Raw genomic sequence first — 19,192 nt, forward strand, 5'->3', positions numbered from 1 at the left:
TTAGCAAGCCACCAGAATAGTTGAATTTTCTGAAGTAGAAGAGGCCCCAGACACTGGGGGAAGTTCTAATATGAAACTGCGTTGTTTTGAAGTCTAGGAGCTAGAAATGAGTTTGGGAAGGAGGAAGTAGGAAATACTCAAAGATGAAAATTAATGCAAGAAGGGAAGTGAGGGATTCAAGGGGGATGATTATAGATCAATTCAGCAAGTAGTCTGAACTTTCTCTAAGGAAATTGTTTCCCTTGAGAAGGGAATCTCTACAACCCTTCTGACCAAAGGTTGCTTGAAATCTGTTAAGATCGGAACTTGAGGAAAGAAGTATAGTAGAAACTAGTTATAACATGTTACACTGTATATATCAAGACACAAATTAGACATAAATCATTGATACCACAAACAAATTAGGAGAGCAAGGAATAGCTTGTCTAATCTATGGAGATGGGAAGAATTTATGATCAAGTAGGAAATAAAGAACATTATGAAATATAAAATGGATAATTTTGATTATATGAATTTTAAAAATTATATCAATTTTGAACCAACAAAACCAATACAATGAAAATTAGAAGAAAAGCAGAAAGTTGGAGAAAAAAATTGAACTGAGTCACATTTATAAAAGTACCAGTGATTCCCCAGTTAATAAAAGGTCAAAGAATAATTAACAAGCAGTTTTCAGATGAAGAAATCAAAGCTAGCTATAGTCTTAAAAAATGCTCTAGATCACTATTGATTAGAGACATGCAAATGAAAACAAGGTTTACTTCACACCTATCAGATTGGCTAGTATGATATTAAAGAAAATGAAAATTGGGACACTCATGCATTGTTAATGGAGTCAGGAGCTGATCCAGCCATTCTAGAGAGCAATTTGGAAATGTGCCCAAAGGGCTAAAAACTGTGCATACCTTTTGATCCAGAAACACAAATACTAGGTCTGTATCACAGAGAGATTTTTTTAAATAGGAAAAATGACCTATTTGTACAATATAGCAGCTCTTTTTGTGGTGCAAATGATTGAAGAGACAGTAAATAAAATTGAAGGGATGTTCATCAACTGAGGAGTAGCTAAACAAGTTGTGGTATATGATGGTTGTGAAATACTATTGTCCCATGATAAGCAAGATGACTTCAGAAAAACCAGAAAAACTTCTACTAAGTGAAGTGAGCAGAACCAAGAGAACATCTACACAGTAATGGCAGTTTTGTAGGATGATGAATTGTGAATGACTTAGCTATCCTCAGCAATTCAGTGATCTAAAACAATTCCACAGCATTCACGGTGAACAATGTTATCCACATCCAGAGAAAGAACTGATGAAGTCTGAATGCAGAGCAAACCATACCATTTTCATTTTATTTTTCCATGTTTTTATGTGGTCCATGTCTTTGACAATGTGACTAATATGGAAATATTTTTTGCATGATTGAACACGTAACCTATATCAAAATGCTTACTGTCGGTGGTGAGGGAGAAGAAAATTTGGAACTCAAATTTTAAAAAAATGAATGCTTAAAATTATCTTTACTTGTAATTGGGGGGGTAAATATTTTTTTTAAAAAAAGAAGGGAACTTGAAGGCTCGGGGAATGTTTTCTATTCTCCAGGTTTCAGAGTATTTGCCAAACTCTTACCCAACCATCCTTTCCTTTATCCCCTCTCTAATACACACATATGTTCACTTCCATCCCTAGTCCCGAGCATAACGTTCGTCACCCATGTATGCACATGACACATTCATACACTGAGGAATGAATGATTAGCTAGAAATTTTTTTAATCTTTTTATGTTTAGGAACATTCTGAAACTACCAAAATGTGGATAACAGGAAAATTTACTGAACTCCGGTTATTACTTGATGAAGAAGAAATGGCTGCAAAGCAATTCATTGATAAAAACACCCAACAGGCACTTAGAACATATGATGAACAAGTGGAATTGTGCCTAGAACGAATTAATAACATGAATAATTTTTCCTATAAAATCCAAAAAATTCACCAACAAGAAGATCCCATTCAGTTGTTACAGGTAACAGATTTCTGACTCTTAAGTCCTCAACCACTAATCTTGGGTCATGGGGATTAAAATCTATATTTATATGGCTTTTGGAGCACTTTAAGAACCTTTCTTTTTTTCCTCTCAATTCATGCATTGGTGCACATAAGTTCAATTACAAATTCTGTTCCATGATGAAAAAATGGGGCAGCATAAGACTTCACTTACAGTGGATAGTATCATTTGCTAAGGAATCTTGGATTGGTCCAGACATAAAAAGACAGAACTCCTTTTTCACCTTTTTGTTGTTCAGTGATTTTACACATTCTTATTTATTCTTTATAACACTATAGACCACTGTCTATGGGGTTTTATTGACAAAGATAATGGAATGGTTTACCATTTCCTTCTCCATTGTCAGAGATTAAATGATTTGTCCAAGATCACATAGCAAGGAAGTTTCTTAGGCTGAATTTGAATTCAAGTCTTTGTGACTTTAACTAAGCCCAGCACTCTATCTACTGTGCCACCTAGCTGCCCCACCTTTTCACTTGCCTGAGTGCATTCAAAAAATCATAAAATACCAAATATAAAGGGCATAACAAGAAAATAGCATTTAATCTACTCATGCAGATAAGTATATGCCCTGTATAGTTTATCTTTAAAATAATCAGACAATCCTAATCAGTCATTAGACTGAATAATTATTCAAAGCATGCAAAAATTCTCTCATTTTCCCTCTTTTCTGAGCTTATTACTATGTCTGTGTACATAAAAGTGGAATTTCTAGTGGATTGTTCCAAATGTAGATTTATTTTAATCTATCAGTGTCCTTCCTCCAAATGATGGTAGGAACAACATGACAGAATCACCTTCAGCTATATTTGCAGTAATAGGGAGTAGAGTGATAGAAAGACCTCCTGGACATTTTTACCTTTTTGTTATCTCCAGGGTCTAGTTTTTCAGACTTACAAGTCTACAATGTCTGAACTAATTTCATCCAGGGGAATCAAACCGAGAGGTTAAAAAAAAAGTTCACTGTAGTCAAACTCACATTTACATTCAATTCAACAAATATTTCTTGTTTACTGTGAATACTAGGGTATTCAGTTTAATAATTCTTAATAATTCAATTCAATATTTTAATTTCAATACCTATAAGTATAGCTTACTATAAGTAATGCAGGGCAGCAAGGTGGTGCCATAGAGCATAGAACACTGGGCTTGAAATCAAAAAGATACATCTTCCTGTGTTCGAATCCAGCCTCAGAAAATTATTAGTTGTGTGACCCTGGGCAAGTCACTCGACATTGTTTGCCTTAGTTTGTTCATCTGAAAAATGAGCCAGAGAAGGAAATAATAAAATCATTCCAGTACTTTGCCAAGAAAACCCCAAATGGGATCATGAAAAGGTGGACATGACTGAAACAACTGAACAAAAACTTGTAGTTAGTGTAGCATGGAGTTCTGAATAGAGAGCTGACCTCAGAGCCAAGAGGATATAGATTCAAACCTTGGACACTTCCTAGTAGCCTGCCTCTGGGCAAATCATTTAACCCTTTAGTGTCTGAGGCAGCTCTGAGAGACTATAAATGGCAGAACAGTTGCTGATCTACATTTGTGGAAGGAGTATTCTTGCCCAGAGTTTCCTTCCCCAGTGAAATCACCAGTGTAGGTCAAAACCTTTTCTGCAATTGGCTAAGATGACAGGAAAAGATAATGTTAAATGTTGGAGAGAATGTGAGAAAATGGGAACACTTATGCATTGTTAATGGAGTTGTGAACCGACCCAACCATTCTAAACAATATGGAACCCTGCCGAAAGTGTGTATACCCTTTGATCCATCAGTGTCTCTACTGAGTATGTATCCCAAAGAGACTATAAAAAAGGGAAACAGACACTTAGCAAGTAGGGAATGGGTAAATAAGTTATGGCATATGAATATAATGGAATAGTCTTGTTCTATAAGAAATGATGAGCAAGCTGATTTCAGAAAGTCCTGGAAAGACTTCTAGGAACTAATGCTGAGTGAAGTGAACAAAATCAGGAGAACATTATACTCAGTAACAGCAAGATTATGTGATGGATGATCAACTGTGACAAATTTAGCTCTTCTCAGCAATGTGGTGATTCAAGACAATTACAACTGACTTGGGATAGAAAATGCCATCCTCATACTGAGAGAGAACTATGGAGACTGATTATAGATTGAAGCATTCTCTTTTCACTATTTTTGTTTGCTTTCGCTTTCTTGTGGTTTTTCTTTTGGTTTGATTTTTCTTATACAACATAACAAATATGGAAATATATTTAAAAGGATTGTACATATTTAACCTACATCAGATTGCTTTCTGTCTTGGAAAGGGAAGAGGGGAAAGAGAAAAATATATGGAAATCTTATAAAAATAATGTTTTAAACTATCTTTACAGGTATTTGGAAAAATGAAATACTATTGAGGAAAAAAAGAAATCATTTGAAATCATTTCACATAAAAAACCTTCTTTGCAATCTTTAATCCCAATTGCCTAGAGCACTGGGAGATTAAACTTTTTCCCAGACTCACACAGTCACTATGTACCAGAAGAAGAACTTGATCCTAGGTCTCCCTAGCTTTGAGGAAGTTTTCTTTTTTCTTTTCTTTTTCCTTCTTCTTCCCTTTTTTTTTTGCTTTGTTTTGCATGTAAATTTTATTTTTTATTTTTTAAAAGCTTTTTCATTTATTTATTTTTTGTTGAGGCATTTGGGATTAAATAATTTGCCTATGGGCACACAGCTAGGAAGTGTTAAGTGTCTAAGGTCAAATTTGAACTCAGGTCCTCTTGATTTCAGTACTGATGCTCTATCCACTGCACCACCTAGCTGCCCCAAAAGCTTTTTATTTTCAAAACATATGCACAGATAATTTTTCAACATTGACCCTTGCATAGCCTTGTGTTTCAGATTTTCCACTTCTTCCTCCCATCCCCTCTCCTAGATGGCAAGCAATCCAATATATAACATATATGTTATACATGTTAAAATATATGTTAAATCCAATATATGTAAACATATTTATACAATTCTCTTGCTGCACAAGAAAAATCAGATCAAAAAGGAAAGTAAATGAGTAAGTCAACAAAATGCAAGCAAACAACAACAAAAAAAGTGAGAAGGAAAAAAACAGAAGAAAAAGAAAAAAAATAACATAGCATGTGTTGATTTCCATTCAGTCTCCATAGTTCTCTCTTTGGATGCAGATGGAATTTCCATCCAGAATTTCTTAGGATTGTCCTGGATCACTGAACCACTGAGAAGAACCAAGTCTGTCATAGTTGATCATCCCATAGTCTTGCTATTGCTGTGTACAATGTTTTCCTTATTCTTGTTTTGCTCAACATCAATTCTCATTTGAACCTCTCAGCAACTCTGTGCAGCAGGTACTGAAAGTTTTGTTATTCCCATTGTATAGATGTGGAAATTGAAACCTAGAGAGGTTAATTAACTTGTCCACTGTCTTATAAGTGTCATAGGCAGAATCTAAATCCAAGATGGCTTGTCTCCTACTCTAGTACTCTATCCTTTACCCAACACTGCCTCCTGACAGATAATAACTCTTTTGCAATCTAGTAGATGATTCCAGGAGTTATCATGACATAAATATTCATTAGCACTGGTTTTTCCCAATGCCTTGAATGCTGCCTTCCTAACTTTTGAGTCATGGAATAATCAATTTTCTTTAAGACTCAGCTCCAATACTACTACTTCTAAGAGACCTTTCTAGTCCCATTCCATCCCTCTTCCTTCACTTTGTAGTGCCGACCCCTTTAAGGTCACACTGTACCTATTTCTGTTTCTTTTTTATGCTCTGATTTATGTATGTTGTCCCCTGCATTAGAAAGTAAGTTCTTTAAGAAGGGGAATGTTTTTCTTTAATTTGATTCTATATCCCCAATATTCTGGTGAATGGTAAGCTCTTAATAAAGGCTTGTTGATTGACAGATTGATGAGCCTCATCACACTGGACTGGTATTTGAATGATAGACACTCTGTAGCCTTATTCCAAGCCTTTCCAGTTTCTAAAGATCTATAAATGCTTAAAGTCTCATAGAATAGATTTTTGGAACATAGGGTGATTTCCACACCACAGTAAGGCACCATGGTAGGAGTTCAGTGGAGGGATTCCAAGCTAAATAAATCAGCTTGGGTGAATGGGTATCTGGGTTTTCTTGGTAAGAAGGTATAAAAAGAGCAGTGATATTCTTTTCCCTTTCACAAATTTGTTTAAACAAAATATAAAATCTTTGTTTCCTTTAGGAATATACAGCATCAGAAAAGGAAATGATGCAGCAGATGATTCCTACAGAATTATGCCATCCAATACCTGTCACATTTGAACATGCTAAGACCTATTATAGGAACTTATCAACAGCTGTTTTTACCATTCTACAGATGTCACTGGAAGTCCGCCTTAAAGAAGGTAAACCACCTTTATTTAACTTAATTTCTTTGCAGGTAATCCAGAATACTTTTCCTATCTGACATACACCAGCTCTCTTGAGCCCAAACTAATCTTTCTAAAATGCTTTTCATCATGACATTCTTCTGCTTTAAAAAGTTTAATGGTTTCAAAGATAAAGCCCATATCCCTTGGTGCTACCTTGAAGACCTTTCAAAATCTGGTCCCAAGCTGTCTTTATTCATTCTACTACAGTTTTTAAAATTAAAAAAAAGAAATCCTCTTCTATAGCCCAATTCTCCTGATTACCATCTTCTTATTGATTGACAGATTGATGAGTCTCATCACACTAGACTGGTATTTGAAATGATACACTCTCTGTACCCTTACTCAAAGCCTTTCCAGCTTCTAAAGACCTATAAATGATTAGACTCTAGTAGAACAGATTTTTGGAACATTAGGTGATTTCCACACCACACTGTTCATATTATTTCCCTTTCTTTCCTCAGTAGCTCATTCATTCAGTAAACATGTATTGAAAATAGTTATCTAAGTTTTTTCTATTTTTGAAAATTCAATTTAATTTGACAAATATTAAATGACACCAGGGATATACAGACAAAATTGATAAGAGATGCTGCCTTTAAGAGGTTTATGTGCTTTTGGTATTCATAAACCTATGCAACACAAAGAGTAGGCAAGGATCTGGTATACTATTAGTTCCTTCTCTGGATTGTTTGAAATAGTTTTAGAGAACAAAGTAAAAGAACAACAAGAAGATAAAAGCAGAAGAGAAATAAAATAAATCTTCCTAGGAAAAATATCTTAAAGAAAAATGAAAATATCAACTGAAACAATGAATAAAGAAAAAAAGAAGCATACAATACATAAACATCTGGGGGAGAGGTAAAAGAAAGAAAGCAGTCTCCAGAAGGTTAAATAACACAGAGATGAGGTACACAAAAATACAAATATATCTACTCCAAGCACTTCTGAAATATTCAACAAACAACACAATGTTCTACAAACACTAAGTAGGGAGTAAAGGGGGAGCAAAGGAAGGATGGAACAAAGAGGGAGGAAAAAGAAAGAAAAAACATAAATGAAAGGGAGAGGAAAGGAAAGGAAAAGGAAAAAGAAAACAAAGAGGAAATGAGAAGAAGTGTGAAAGCACAGGAGAAGGAAGAAGAGAGAAGAGAAGAAAGGAGAGAAGAGAGGGGAAGAGTTGAGCAAAAGAGAAGAGGAGATGGGGTATGAGAGGAGAGAAGAGAAAAAGAAGGAGAAGAGAGAAAAGAAGATGGGGAAGGGAGAGTAGAAGGGACAAAAGAAAGGAAATGTGGAAAGGGAAAGGGATGAGGGATTGGGAAAGGAAAGGAAAAGTATGGAAAAGGAGAAGGGAGGGGAGAAGAACAGAAAGGAGAAAAGAAGGAGAGATAATATCACCTGTTCTTTGTAATTTCTTCTTGATAAAGTGAAGAAGCTTGCATCAGTGTCATTCAGGTACCACAGATGTAAAGCATACTATTGATCCTAAGTTTATCTGCCTGTAACAAAAACTTGCTATCTGCCCCTACCTTATCTAAAAAATATTTGTGCCCACCATCTTGCTATTTGATATGTGCCTAACCACTCTCTTCCACTTAAATTTCTTAGGAACTATCAACTCTATCTAACTCCTTATTCTAGTTTCTAAGACTATCTTTTTGATTAGAATAGTCTCTATCATCTGGTACATATTGAGAATACCTTCAAGTATTTGGACCAGTAAATATGATTTTCTTCTCATCCTAATGTCTTCCTCATACACTCACAATATAGTAAAGTAAGATTTTTTGTCAGAAGAAAAAATCAAAACCACTACAAACTGCCTAGAACAGGTGAGTTGTTTTTCTGAGTGCATAATAAAAGTCCCTTGTAATTTTTTATAGATACCTGCAGCCAGCTTTCTGTATCTTCCAAGACAAAACCTGGTACACTGCTGAAAACACCTTCCACACCTGAACGTTTACTCTTCTTAAAATGTAAGGTAACATTAATGTGTAAAGGAATACAGAATAACATAAGATCATAAATTTTTGGCATAAATCTGTAAAACTTCCTACTTTTTGCATAAAGATTAGAATAGAGTATCTTTTCATCATTTTAAAATGCTTTCCATGTCAACACAAAGTATTTTAGTTGCATTTTAAAGCATTAGAATCAATATTGGTCTTGGAAAATCAAACTGCATTGGTCCACAGCACCCGGGACCAAACTCTTAGAAGAAACTTAAGGGTGATGAATGCAAAGTCCTGCAATTCAGGCTCTAAAAATCAACTGGGCCGGCACAAGATGAGAGTGATGTGAGTTAGAATGACCTCTGACCTTTGCTGGTTATGTGACCCTGAACATATTCTTAACTTCTCAGTACATTGTAAATTGCAGAAGAATTGTTATACAATAATAGAAGGAATTTTCCCACCAGGAGTTTAGAACCAAGCCCAATAATAATAAAGAGAAGGGAAATTAAGAATTTTATTATTAATAAAGTAAGTTTTCTCATGAGGAAATTCCTTGTACTGATGAAATCATTAGTCTAGATCTACCCCCAAAAATGTACTTTGGATACAGATGCAAATCATTATTCAAGAAAAACCCTAAATCTATCTAAAGATATCATGACAAATAGATGAACTGATCTTTAGTAATTATTCTGGTCTACATGATGAAATAACAATGTATTAATATAAGTTGAAATGGGATGGGAGTCAGAATCATAGTATATTAGCGATATAAAGGACCTTAAAGGTCCTTTCCACTTGATGAGAAGATCAAGACTTAACTTAAAGAATTAGTCTGAAGTCATGCTATAAGCAAATTGCAGAATAAAGATTAAAATCCAGTTTTCTGGATTCACATTCCAGTGCTCTCTCAGCCATGTCATTGTGATATCCACTCTGGAATGGCATTAATAGGACTGAATTTAAATATAACTAGTTTATCATTACAAGTTTCTGAAGGCTTTCCAGGTAAAAGTATCTGAATACCTACAGAGTGTGATAATGTCAAGAAGAGGAGGAAGATAAGTAGGAACTCATTCTATGAACTAATGTGGTCTTTCCTGAGTAGGAGGGAGTTGAAGGGAAGAGTTCATAAGTGACAAAGGGAATAGAAGCTATATTTTCATAATTCTGACAGAGACAGAATGTTTTGAATTACTTTTTACAAAAGTATGAAAAATTACTTAAGAAGTTACACATACTCAGATTAATATCCTAAGCACCTTAAAGTGTCACACTGAGTCAGATTCATAGCTCATCCAGTAGAATGCAGTGACATTAAGGGACAACCATAAAAGGACATTATTAGAGACAGTGTGATTGAGTGCTGAGAGAGCCAGCTTTAGAGTCATGGAGACCTGCATTCAAATCCTGCCTTTGCCTATATTGACAATGTAATACTAGGCAAGTCCCTTAATATTTCAATGCTACAATACATGATTATAAATTGCAAAGCAGAAGTTGTCAGAATTCAGGAAGAATTTCTTCAGTAGATATTTGCTCTGCCAATGAAATACAGTTCCATTTCAGAGAGAGAGAGAGGCAGGGGAACAGGAAGGGATGAAGGAAAGGAGATAGGGAGGGGAAAAGGGAAAAAAGAAGGGATGGAGGGAGGGAAGAAGAGAAGGAGGGAGGGAGAGAGTGTGGAAGCAAGGAAGGGAATAAAAGAAGGAAAGAAATGGAGGGAAGGAAAATAGAGGGAAGGAGGGAGAAAGGGAGGGAAATAAAGAATGAAGGGAGAGAAGAAGGAAGGATGGAAGGAAAAAAGGAAGGATGAAAGAAAGGAAGAAAGGAAAGAAGGAAGTAAGGAAGAAAGGAAGGAAGGAAAGGAGGGAGAATGGAAAAAAAAAGGAAGGATGGAAAGAAGGAAAGAAATGAAAGGAAGGAAGGAAGAAGGAAACTACTCTCAAAAAAGAGAGCAATATTTTCCTCCCTGATAGCAGCATGTATAGAGAAAAAATCCAGAATTGAGGGTTAGACAACAGTTTGAGCTCCAAATCTATCTGTGTGGTCAATTCACTTAACTTCTTTGATTCTCAGCTTCTTAAACTATTAATGAGAATGGTAAAAACCACTTTAAGAGACACTGGGATATGGTGAATAGAGTTAGTAAGAGCTCAGGTCAAGCCTTACCTTTAGTATATCATGTGACCCTAGAGAAGTAATTTGATTTCTCAGAAACACCAAACAACTTTCTAAGACAATATGTTGCAGAATAGTGAATGGGTTTTCGTGAACTGATGAATTCATAAGTCCAAGCCTAATAATAATAGTGAGGAAGAACAAGAGGAACTTGTAAACTTACATGGATATTGAGAAAATCAAATGAAACCCAGTCTGTGAAAACAAACATCATAATAATAAAATAAGGTGGTGGGCTGTTGTCAACTTGAAAAGGTCAGGGGTATCCCAAAATATGCTAATTTCTCTTAAAATGAATTTTCCATTAGTTTGATTTTTCCAAATTCCTTTTTTTTTTAAATCTTTTTTTGTGCATTGTTTTCCAACTCTTACCACTACCTTGTGGGTAATGAATTCCATAAATGAACACTTGTTCTATAAAGATAGGATCCCATTTATGTTTTCTAAATCTATCTTTTTCTGGCTTGAAGAGGAATCTCTGCTTCTAGAGCTACGATTCCAAGATTTGATAAATAACATTTATGAATTTAAAAATTTCATATCTTCCTTCCTCTATAGTGTTCTATTTTCCAGACTTGTCTTGCCTGTTCTCATTTTGCAGAATCTCAGAGTTGTAAAAAATGCCAAAATTCATCTATTCAGTATCTGGCCAAGTTTCTTCCCTATAAAATCTGCTCAAATTGGTTGTCAGTAAACAAGAAGAAATCCATTATCTCCCAAGACAAACTATTCAATTTTTGGATGATTCTAACTCTTGGAAGTTTTTCTTTACGTTAGTCTTAAATCTGTCTTGACAGCTTTTGCCAATTAAAAGACAACTTGGTGAAGTATATGGATGCTAAATCCTGAAATCAGAACATGTAGATTGAAACCCTGTCTTCTCTCTACCTCAGTTTCCTCATCTATAAAGTGAGATTGAACTAAAGGCCCAAGACATCTTTTTTCAGGTGTAAATCTACCCTACATTCCTACTTCTGTCCTCTGGAGTGGACCATCATAAGTCTAAAGTCTCTTCCATAAGACTGATCTTTAAAGACTTGAAGAAAGCTATTATTTCTTAACTTACCACCACTACCCTGTCTGCACTCCCTAAGGCTTTTCTTCCCAGGCTCAAAATCTTTACTTCCTTCAATTAATCCTCCTATAACATGATCATAAGAACCTTTGATGTCCTAGTCTCCCTTTCCTGGGTGCTCTCCAGCTTATCAATATCCATCCCAAAATGTAGGACCCAACGCTTAACATAGTTAAAATCCTGCAGGATGGTGGAGTGATGGAGAAGAAAAAAATAAATCACAAAACTTAATAAATCCCTGATGATTAGCAACTGCTCTACCATTTACAATTACAATCCCATTTAATGATCGTAATTCTTCATGATGATGTCTGTAATGATTTCAAGATTCTCATTCATTGAAGAAAGAGACAGAATTTTCTCATGTACCAGAAAAAAAAAAACATAAAAAAAATTAAAAAAAAAACACTTGATACAATTTAGAAAGTCTTTCAGCACATCTTGGAGTAAAACCAAGTATCTGATTAAGTACAATTAACCAGAACATTCTTTTCTGAATGTTTCTAATTATTCAGGTGCGTTGTTGTTGTTGTTGTTGTTGTTGCTGCTGCTTTACTATATTTTGGAAGGAATGGATGATTTATTTGGGGTATTTTCTTTTAAACAGATGCCAGAATCCCAACCCTGGAACCAGACACTATGCATTCCCGGCTACGTTTGTCTGATGACCGGTTGACAGTGACCTGTGTTTTGATGAGCAAAATTCAATTATGTAATCCTCAGAGGTTTGATAAACTGTGGCAGGTGCTGAGCCGGGACTCTTTCTTTTCTGGGAGTCATTACTGGGAGGTGGATTTGCTCAAGTCTGGAATAGGATGGTGGATAGGAGTAGCCTATGCTTCTATTCAACGCAAAGGAGATTCTGAAGCCAGTCGTTTGGGGTTTAATAGAGAATCTTGGTGTATAAAAAGATTTGATCTAGAATACTGGGCATTTCATAATGGAGAAAGGACACGAATAATAATAGATCATGATCCTGAAAGAATTGGAATTTTCCTGGACTATGAGGCTGGAATTCTCTCTTTTTATGACATAACATGTGGTATGACACACTTGCACACATTTAACTCAAGATTCCAAGAGCCGCTTTATCCAGCATTGAGGTTATGGGAAGGATCAATAACCATACGTAAGTTACCATAGGGCCCCCTCCAATCCTAGGAGACAACTGATCCAAACTTAAATCATAAAGGGTATAGGAAGGGACTCTTTTTGGTGCTATGATGAGAATAATAATGATAGTAACTGACGTTTGTACAGCACTTAAAAGTTTGCAAAGTAGTTTATGTACACATTATTTCATTTGAATCTCACAGGAATCCTGTGAGGTAGATACTCTCAATATTATTACCCCATTTTACAGATGTGGAAATTGAGGTCCACTGACTTCTTCATGATCAGATAGCTAAATATCGGAGGAGAAATTTGAAGCCAAATTTTGCCAACTTCCAAGTTCAGGACTCTGTCCTCTATGTTGTCTTGAGAATAGGGACTTCAAACCCACTGGCTGTTTTTCAGTCCTCTAACACCATTCATCCTTTTGTACGATCAAACATATAATCAGATTAACGAATCTCTAGGAAGGAAAACAAAGATATTGGATATCACAAATTTTGTGATATGTTTATAGCAAACATGGAAATTTAAAGCTATTACTTTAGGCTGTATAAGAATATAGGTATGTCAAGTGGAATACCTAAGGATGCTAGATAGTAATGTTCATTAATACTAACTAATAGTAACAATTGTTGGCATAAACATTACTCTTTTATAGTAGGTAGTAATGATAATGCTAGGTACTAATGTTTATCACTACTAACTAGTAGTAATAACTATTAGCTTTAAAATTACTAGTAATTTTATTAAACTAGGTAGTAATGATAATGTTAGATAGTAATATTTATATATAATACTACTAACTGCTAACATTACTAGTAATATTAATGATATAGTATGAATAGTATAGTATAGTAATAGTAATGCTAGGTGGAAGTGTTATGGCATAAAACAAAGAAAAAGAGGTTGGGCTCAGAATATTCAATCCATTCCTTTACAATATAAGCCTTGAAGATTGCAGAGTACTTCACTAACCTTCAACCTAGAATGGATATCTCACTGCTTTATGTTGATGTTTTATTCAGCTGACCAAATTGTTCATGTAGATAAAAGGAGACTCCAAAAATGTGATATTGTTTCAAGATTACTAGTAGTTTGTGTAACTGCAAACTAGAAACTAAACAGAAAACTTAAAATGTAACTTAAAATATAGTCTTAGGTTGATGGACTGAATATGTGTTATTCTAATCAAGGATGTTGGTGTCTGGCAAATAGATGAGCAAATTAGGAAAATTAAGGGAAAAAATACTGTCAGGAAATCAGATAAACTGATTTTTTTTCCTGATTTGTAGTTTCTTTTTTTTTTAGAGTAGTACAGTCCGATTTTATTTTAAATAACATTTTAATTTTTCCCAATTACATATCAAGACAATTTTTAGCATTTTATATTTTATTTGTAATAACAAGATTTTGTGTTCCAAATTTTTCTCCCTTCCCTTCCCTCTCCTGAGAATGGTACGCAATTTCATATAGGTTACATATGTACTATCATGATACACAGTTTTTAAAAGGGACTTAATAGCTTAATAGCTTAATAGGTCACTAGAATAGATAGTTTATCTACATGGAGCTTAATATTACTGTAGGGCTCCATTAAAGATGCCCAGATTTCAGGTTTGACAATCTGACTAGCACTTATAAGGAAGGGCCTATTTCAACATACAAGAAAGAAAGAAAAAAACACAAATAAAATTTTAAAATGAATTTAAACAACTAAAGAAAATAAAGAAAAAGAAAGGGGAAAAGAACTTTCCCTCTTAGAGGAAAAGTCTAACTAGCTTCCAAAGTATGTAGAGCTCTCTTAGCAGAGATTAGGTTCCCAATCTGTGGGTCAGCTGAAAAACCTACACACACACACACACACACACACACACACACACACACACACACACACACACACACACTTGAGAATCCAAACCACCCTGGGTGAAATTTCCAGCACACTAGACAATCTCAATTGGGATAACAGATTTCCCAGTGGATCATATACCAGTGAATGGAAAACCACATAAAGGCCCAGACAAAATTTTTTCACAGGTTCCCTACAACACACAAAACTTTCCATTTTTCTCTGTTGGATTCCTTAAATGTTAATTAACAGGATATTTCAAATGAAAAGTTAAAATGATATTATAAAACAAGCATGTTTGCTCAATAAGAAAGCAAAGTCAGATGAATCCCAAACACATGTGAAGCTCCCAAAAGGGGGTTAAGTATTCAAGGGTGATGAGAATCAGCCTTTCAGATCCTGGAATATGGCCCCAAATGTAATAAATGTAACAACCAATTTCACAACAGACTGTAAGGGTACTTTCTTTCCCTAAGGTGACTTTTGGCCTGTAGAGTCATGTGTAGCCACTGCATTGATCAGAGTTTTTAAATCTTGTAAAAGTTGTTTTTCTTTACAATGTTGTAGTTATTGTATAAATTATTTTCAAGGTTCTTCTCATTTCATTCTGCATCAATCCATAACTAGCTATCATTGGCACAAAAGTTAGTAAGATACATTCTCCATAAGAGAAATGTTTTAAGCTGGTATCAGATCTGTCCATTTTGAAATACCTTGGAATGATGAGAATTCAGCAGAGTCGCTGGCTAAATTCTCTCTAATCCATCTAGTCTAATACTGACCCAATTATTTTAAAACTTGGTAGGTTTGTCAATCAATGAGGGAAAATAGTCAAGCTAAACTTCTCCTTCAGCTTCTTTCACTTACCAAAATACCTTTTGCCCTGCAGCGATGAATATTCGAGGCACCTCAGACTCTCCATTTTTACCCCTAGAGCTCCATGGAAACGGAAGCCTTTTATATACACTGTGATTAATTTTACCACAAGTTATCCCAAGAACAGACATATTAAATCCCTGATCTCTAGAGATGCACACTGAAGGGCAATTAAAAAGGACTAAATGTCTCCTAGGGGAAAAGTGGGCAAATCTCAATCCCAAAGAGAAAAATAGAATCCACACTAAAATCAAACCAAAAGTTCATCAGACTAACAAATCTGACAGGTTGAGAAAACAGGATTTTCTATTGCAAATACAAAATCTTGAAAAACCTGCAGCAGAAACAATAGACAAAACCACTAAGTAGCTTTGGTATCAGGAATCAGAGAGTGGGTGTTCCTGTGCTCCCCCACTCAAAACTATGTTCATATATGGCAATAATGTGCCAGCTATGGCCCCACCTCAAGCAAGGGTTCTTAACCTGAGGTCCCTGAACTTGCTTTTTGTGATTTTTTTTTTTTTGATAACTGTATTTCAGTATAATGGGTTCTTTTTAATCCCATGTATTTTATGTATTTAAAAACATTATTCAGAAAAAGAGTCCATTTGTTTCACTATACTACTAAAAGCATCCATTACACAGGAAAGGCTAAGATCCTCTCCACCATTACATCACCACTACCATGGAACTCTCAACTGTAGCCTTGATCTTCATCTTTGGAAGCCCCAGAGTAACAGTAGCTCTTGATGAAGATTCTCTTATATTTTAAATTTCCTTTAATATTGTTAGACTGACATTCTAAATTACTCTCTGGAACTTGGGGGTGTTTATGGAAGGATATGACAACAAAACTTCCAGAATGATAGGTTAACACCTTCACATAAATGGATTGATAAAGGCTTTATTGTTCTTCACTCTCGAATGAGATTGTAAGCTCCTTGAGGGTAAGGACTGTCATTTGCCTTTTTTTATTTTTATTTTTTTGTATTTTAAGCACTTAGCACAGTGCCTGGCACATAGACAATAAATGTTTACTGGCTAATTGGTTAATTGAAAATAATTACATGAACATATATAAGCATATATAGAAATGATTGCGATGATAAAGTGCTACTTTGCAATTGCTTATTGGGAGACTCCCTAAAAATCCATTGCCCAGCGACTATTCTCTATGACAGGGGATTGAGCTCAGCTATTAGACTAAGATGAAATTCAGGACTGAATTTGGAATATATCATCACTCAGATGTTTTATTTGATCCACTCTAAATTTAATCTCTGGAGTAGAGCAGTACCTGATCCACACAATCAACTCCCATACCTAAAGGATATAGACAGGATATGAGGGCTCCCCACCTCACCGAGGGTATTGAGGCTTGATCACCACAAATAGAAGAAAGTATAGTAGAACACTAGACCACCTTTTTTTGGATTTTTGCTCCCATGTTTTCCTAAATGATTCATTATGAATGTCATTAGACATCTACTGGGTGATTCCAACTAAATATTTTTCCTGCTAATTCAAATACAGGCAAAATTGACAGAATTAAATCTCCAGTTCCTTCATTGCCAAAAATATGGTGCCTAAGAGAAGGATAGGGGTTTATCATGGGTAGCTTTAAATATGAGTTCTATCATATGGCAAATGTATTCAATTTGTTCTAGTTGGTCCTGGGGCCAGAACTAGAAGCAATAATGAATACCAGTTGCAGAAAAGTAGGTTTAGACTATATGTAAAGGAAAACTTATGAAGAATTAGAGCTATCCTAAAGCAAAATGGGCTGCCTTGGGTTCCTTCCCAATTGAGGACTTGAAAGCAAAGATTAGATGACAATTTATAAGGAATGTTGTAGTTTTTTGGTTTTGTTTGTATTTAGGTATGGGTTGACTAAAGGACTTCTGAAGTACCTTCAAACTGAATTTCTGTTATTCTAAAATTAGAAGAACAGTATAGAATATGTCAAAACAAATTATAATCACCATCATCTTTACCTTGCTCCTCTCTTTTGTGTAGTTTCACAAACCTAATGGGTGGGTCCTATTTTTTATAGATTATAGAAAAATAAATACTGTAAAACCACAATCATATTCCAGTGGCATCATTTTGGACCTATATAAGCCTGTTTTCCCTACCATTAATCTCTTCTCCTTTTTAATCTGTCCTACTCATAGCTATTCCAATCATACTAACTTTAAAACTGTGATTGATTCCTTAAATTAAGTCCAGACACTTCAGTTTGTAGTTCAAAACTTCCGCAAATGTGACTAACATTAATTTACAAGCCTTACTTCTATTACTTGCTTTATGCAATTTACAAACTAGACTACTTTTTCTTTCCTGATCATGTTATTTTCCTACCTCCATGTCTTTACTCATGTTTTCTCCCCTCTAGAATTTGTTTCCTTCCTTCACCCCTATATTTATGTGTCAAAAGCTTATTCTTCCTTCAAAATTCTGTTCATGTATTGGCTCTTCCATGGTCATACCGCGTCTTTCTTTTCTGAACCCTCATGATACTTTCTCTCTTTTTATGGCCTTTATATTGAGAGTAGTCAAGGTAGATAGCTAATTCTAGAATATAGTACACAGAGGAATTGAGGAATAGGTTTTAATGTCACTTTTTTATAATTGCATGTATGTGTGTATGTATTCATACCTATAAATATGTGTGTGTATATATATTCACCTCCAGAAAATTCCACTTTAAGTTATCTGTTTCTAAGATTAGTCAAATTGCATTTGATCTAGAGAAGGTACAAAATCTTGGATAGATAAGCAACATAAACTTCCTTAAAATATAACAAATATGCTATGCTTTTTGTCTAGTTATTTGTGGACTTATCCTCTTGTCAAACTGTAAACTATGGCAGAAATAGAAGAAATTACGTTTTATATGTCTTTATATTTCCCACAGATAGCCAGGGTATGTAATATATAAGCTAAGTAACCAAGAAGAGAGCTTTCTTAGAAGGAAGACCTTCAAATCTTGCCACTGACATAAATTGGCTGTGATCCAGGGAAAATCATTTCATCTTTTAATACTCCAAGAAACTTTAGGGTACAAGATAGGTTTATATCCTAAAAGAGATTTTTTTTAAAAGAAGAAGAAGGACTTATATGTACAAAAATATTTATAGCAGTTCTTTTCTGGTGGCAAAGAACTGGAAATTGAGAACACATCAATTAGAGAATAACTGAACAAACTGTAGTATATAATTGTGATGGAACACTATTGTGCTATAAGAAATGATAACCAGAATGCTCCCCCCCCAAAAAAAAAACTTGGAAAGACATGAATTGATGCAAAGGGTAATGAGTACAACAGAACTTTGCTCACAGTAACATCAATAATATAAAATGATCATATGTGGATGACTTAGCTATTCTCAGCAATACAATGGTCCAAAACAATGCTGGAGGATTTCTGATGAAAACTGCTAACTCCCCCCATAGAAAGAACTGATAGATTCTGAATATAAATAGAAGACCACTTTTTTTTTATTTTCTTGACGTCTATTGGGTTTTTTGGTCTATGTTTTCTTTTACAATATGACTTAATTTAGAAATGTTTTGCATGACTATACATATATAACCAATATCAAAATGCTTGCCTTCTCAATGTGGGGAACTGGGAGGGAGAAAAAGAATTTGGAACTCAAAAAA

At 34.8% G+C, this 19,192-nt stretch overlaps 1 protein-coding gene across 1 annotated transcript in view; it reads left to right on the forward strand.

Moving 5' to 3' along the window:
• The window catches only part of TRIM14 (tripartite motif containing 14), a 42,314-nt gene extending 25,740 nt beyond the window's left edge, over positions 1 to 16,574 (forward strand). Inside the window, exons 5-8 of the mRNA XM_074280058.1 lie at positions 1,792 to 2,025; positions 6,288 to 6,450; positions 8,358 to 8,450; positions 12,293 to 16,574. Coding sequence (XP_074136159.1) covers positions 1,792 to 2,025; positions 6,288 to 6,450; positions 8,358 to 8,450; positions 12,293 to 12,828 — 1,026 coding nt within the window. The 3' untranslated portion in view covers positions 12,829 to 16,574. The remainder of the gene's footprint in view (positions 1 to 1,791; positions 2,026 to 6,287; positions 6,451 to 8,357; positions 8,451 to 12,292) is intronic.
• The last annotated feature ends 2,618 nt before the right edge of the window (positions 16,575 to 19,192 follow it).

The sequence above is a fragment of the Sminthopsis crassicaudata genome, chromosome 1 (assembly GCF_048593235.1).
Source record: "Sminthopsis crassicaudata isolate SCR6 chromosome 1, ASM4859323v1, whole genome shotgun sequence".
Taxonomy (NCBI): domain Eukaryota; kingdom Metazoa; phylum Chordata; class Mammalia; order Dasyuromorphia; family Dasyuridae; genus Sminthopsis; species Sminthopsis crassicaudata.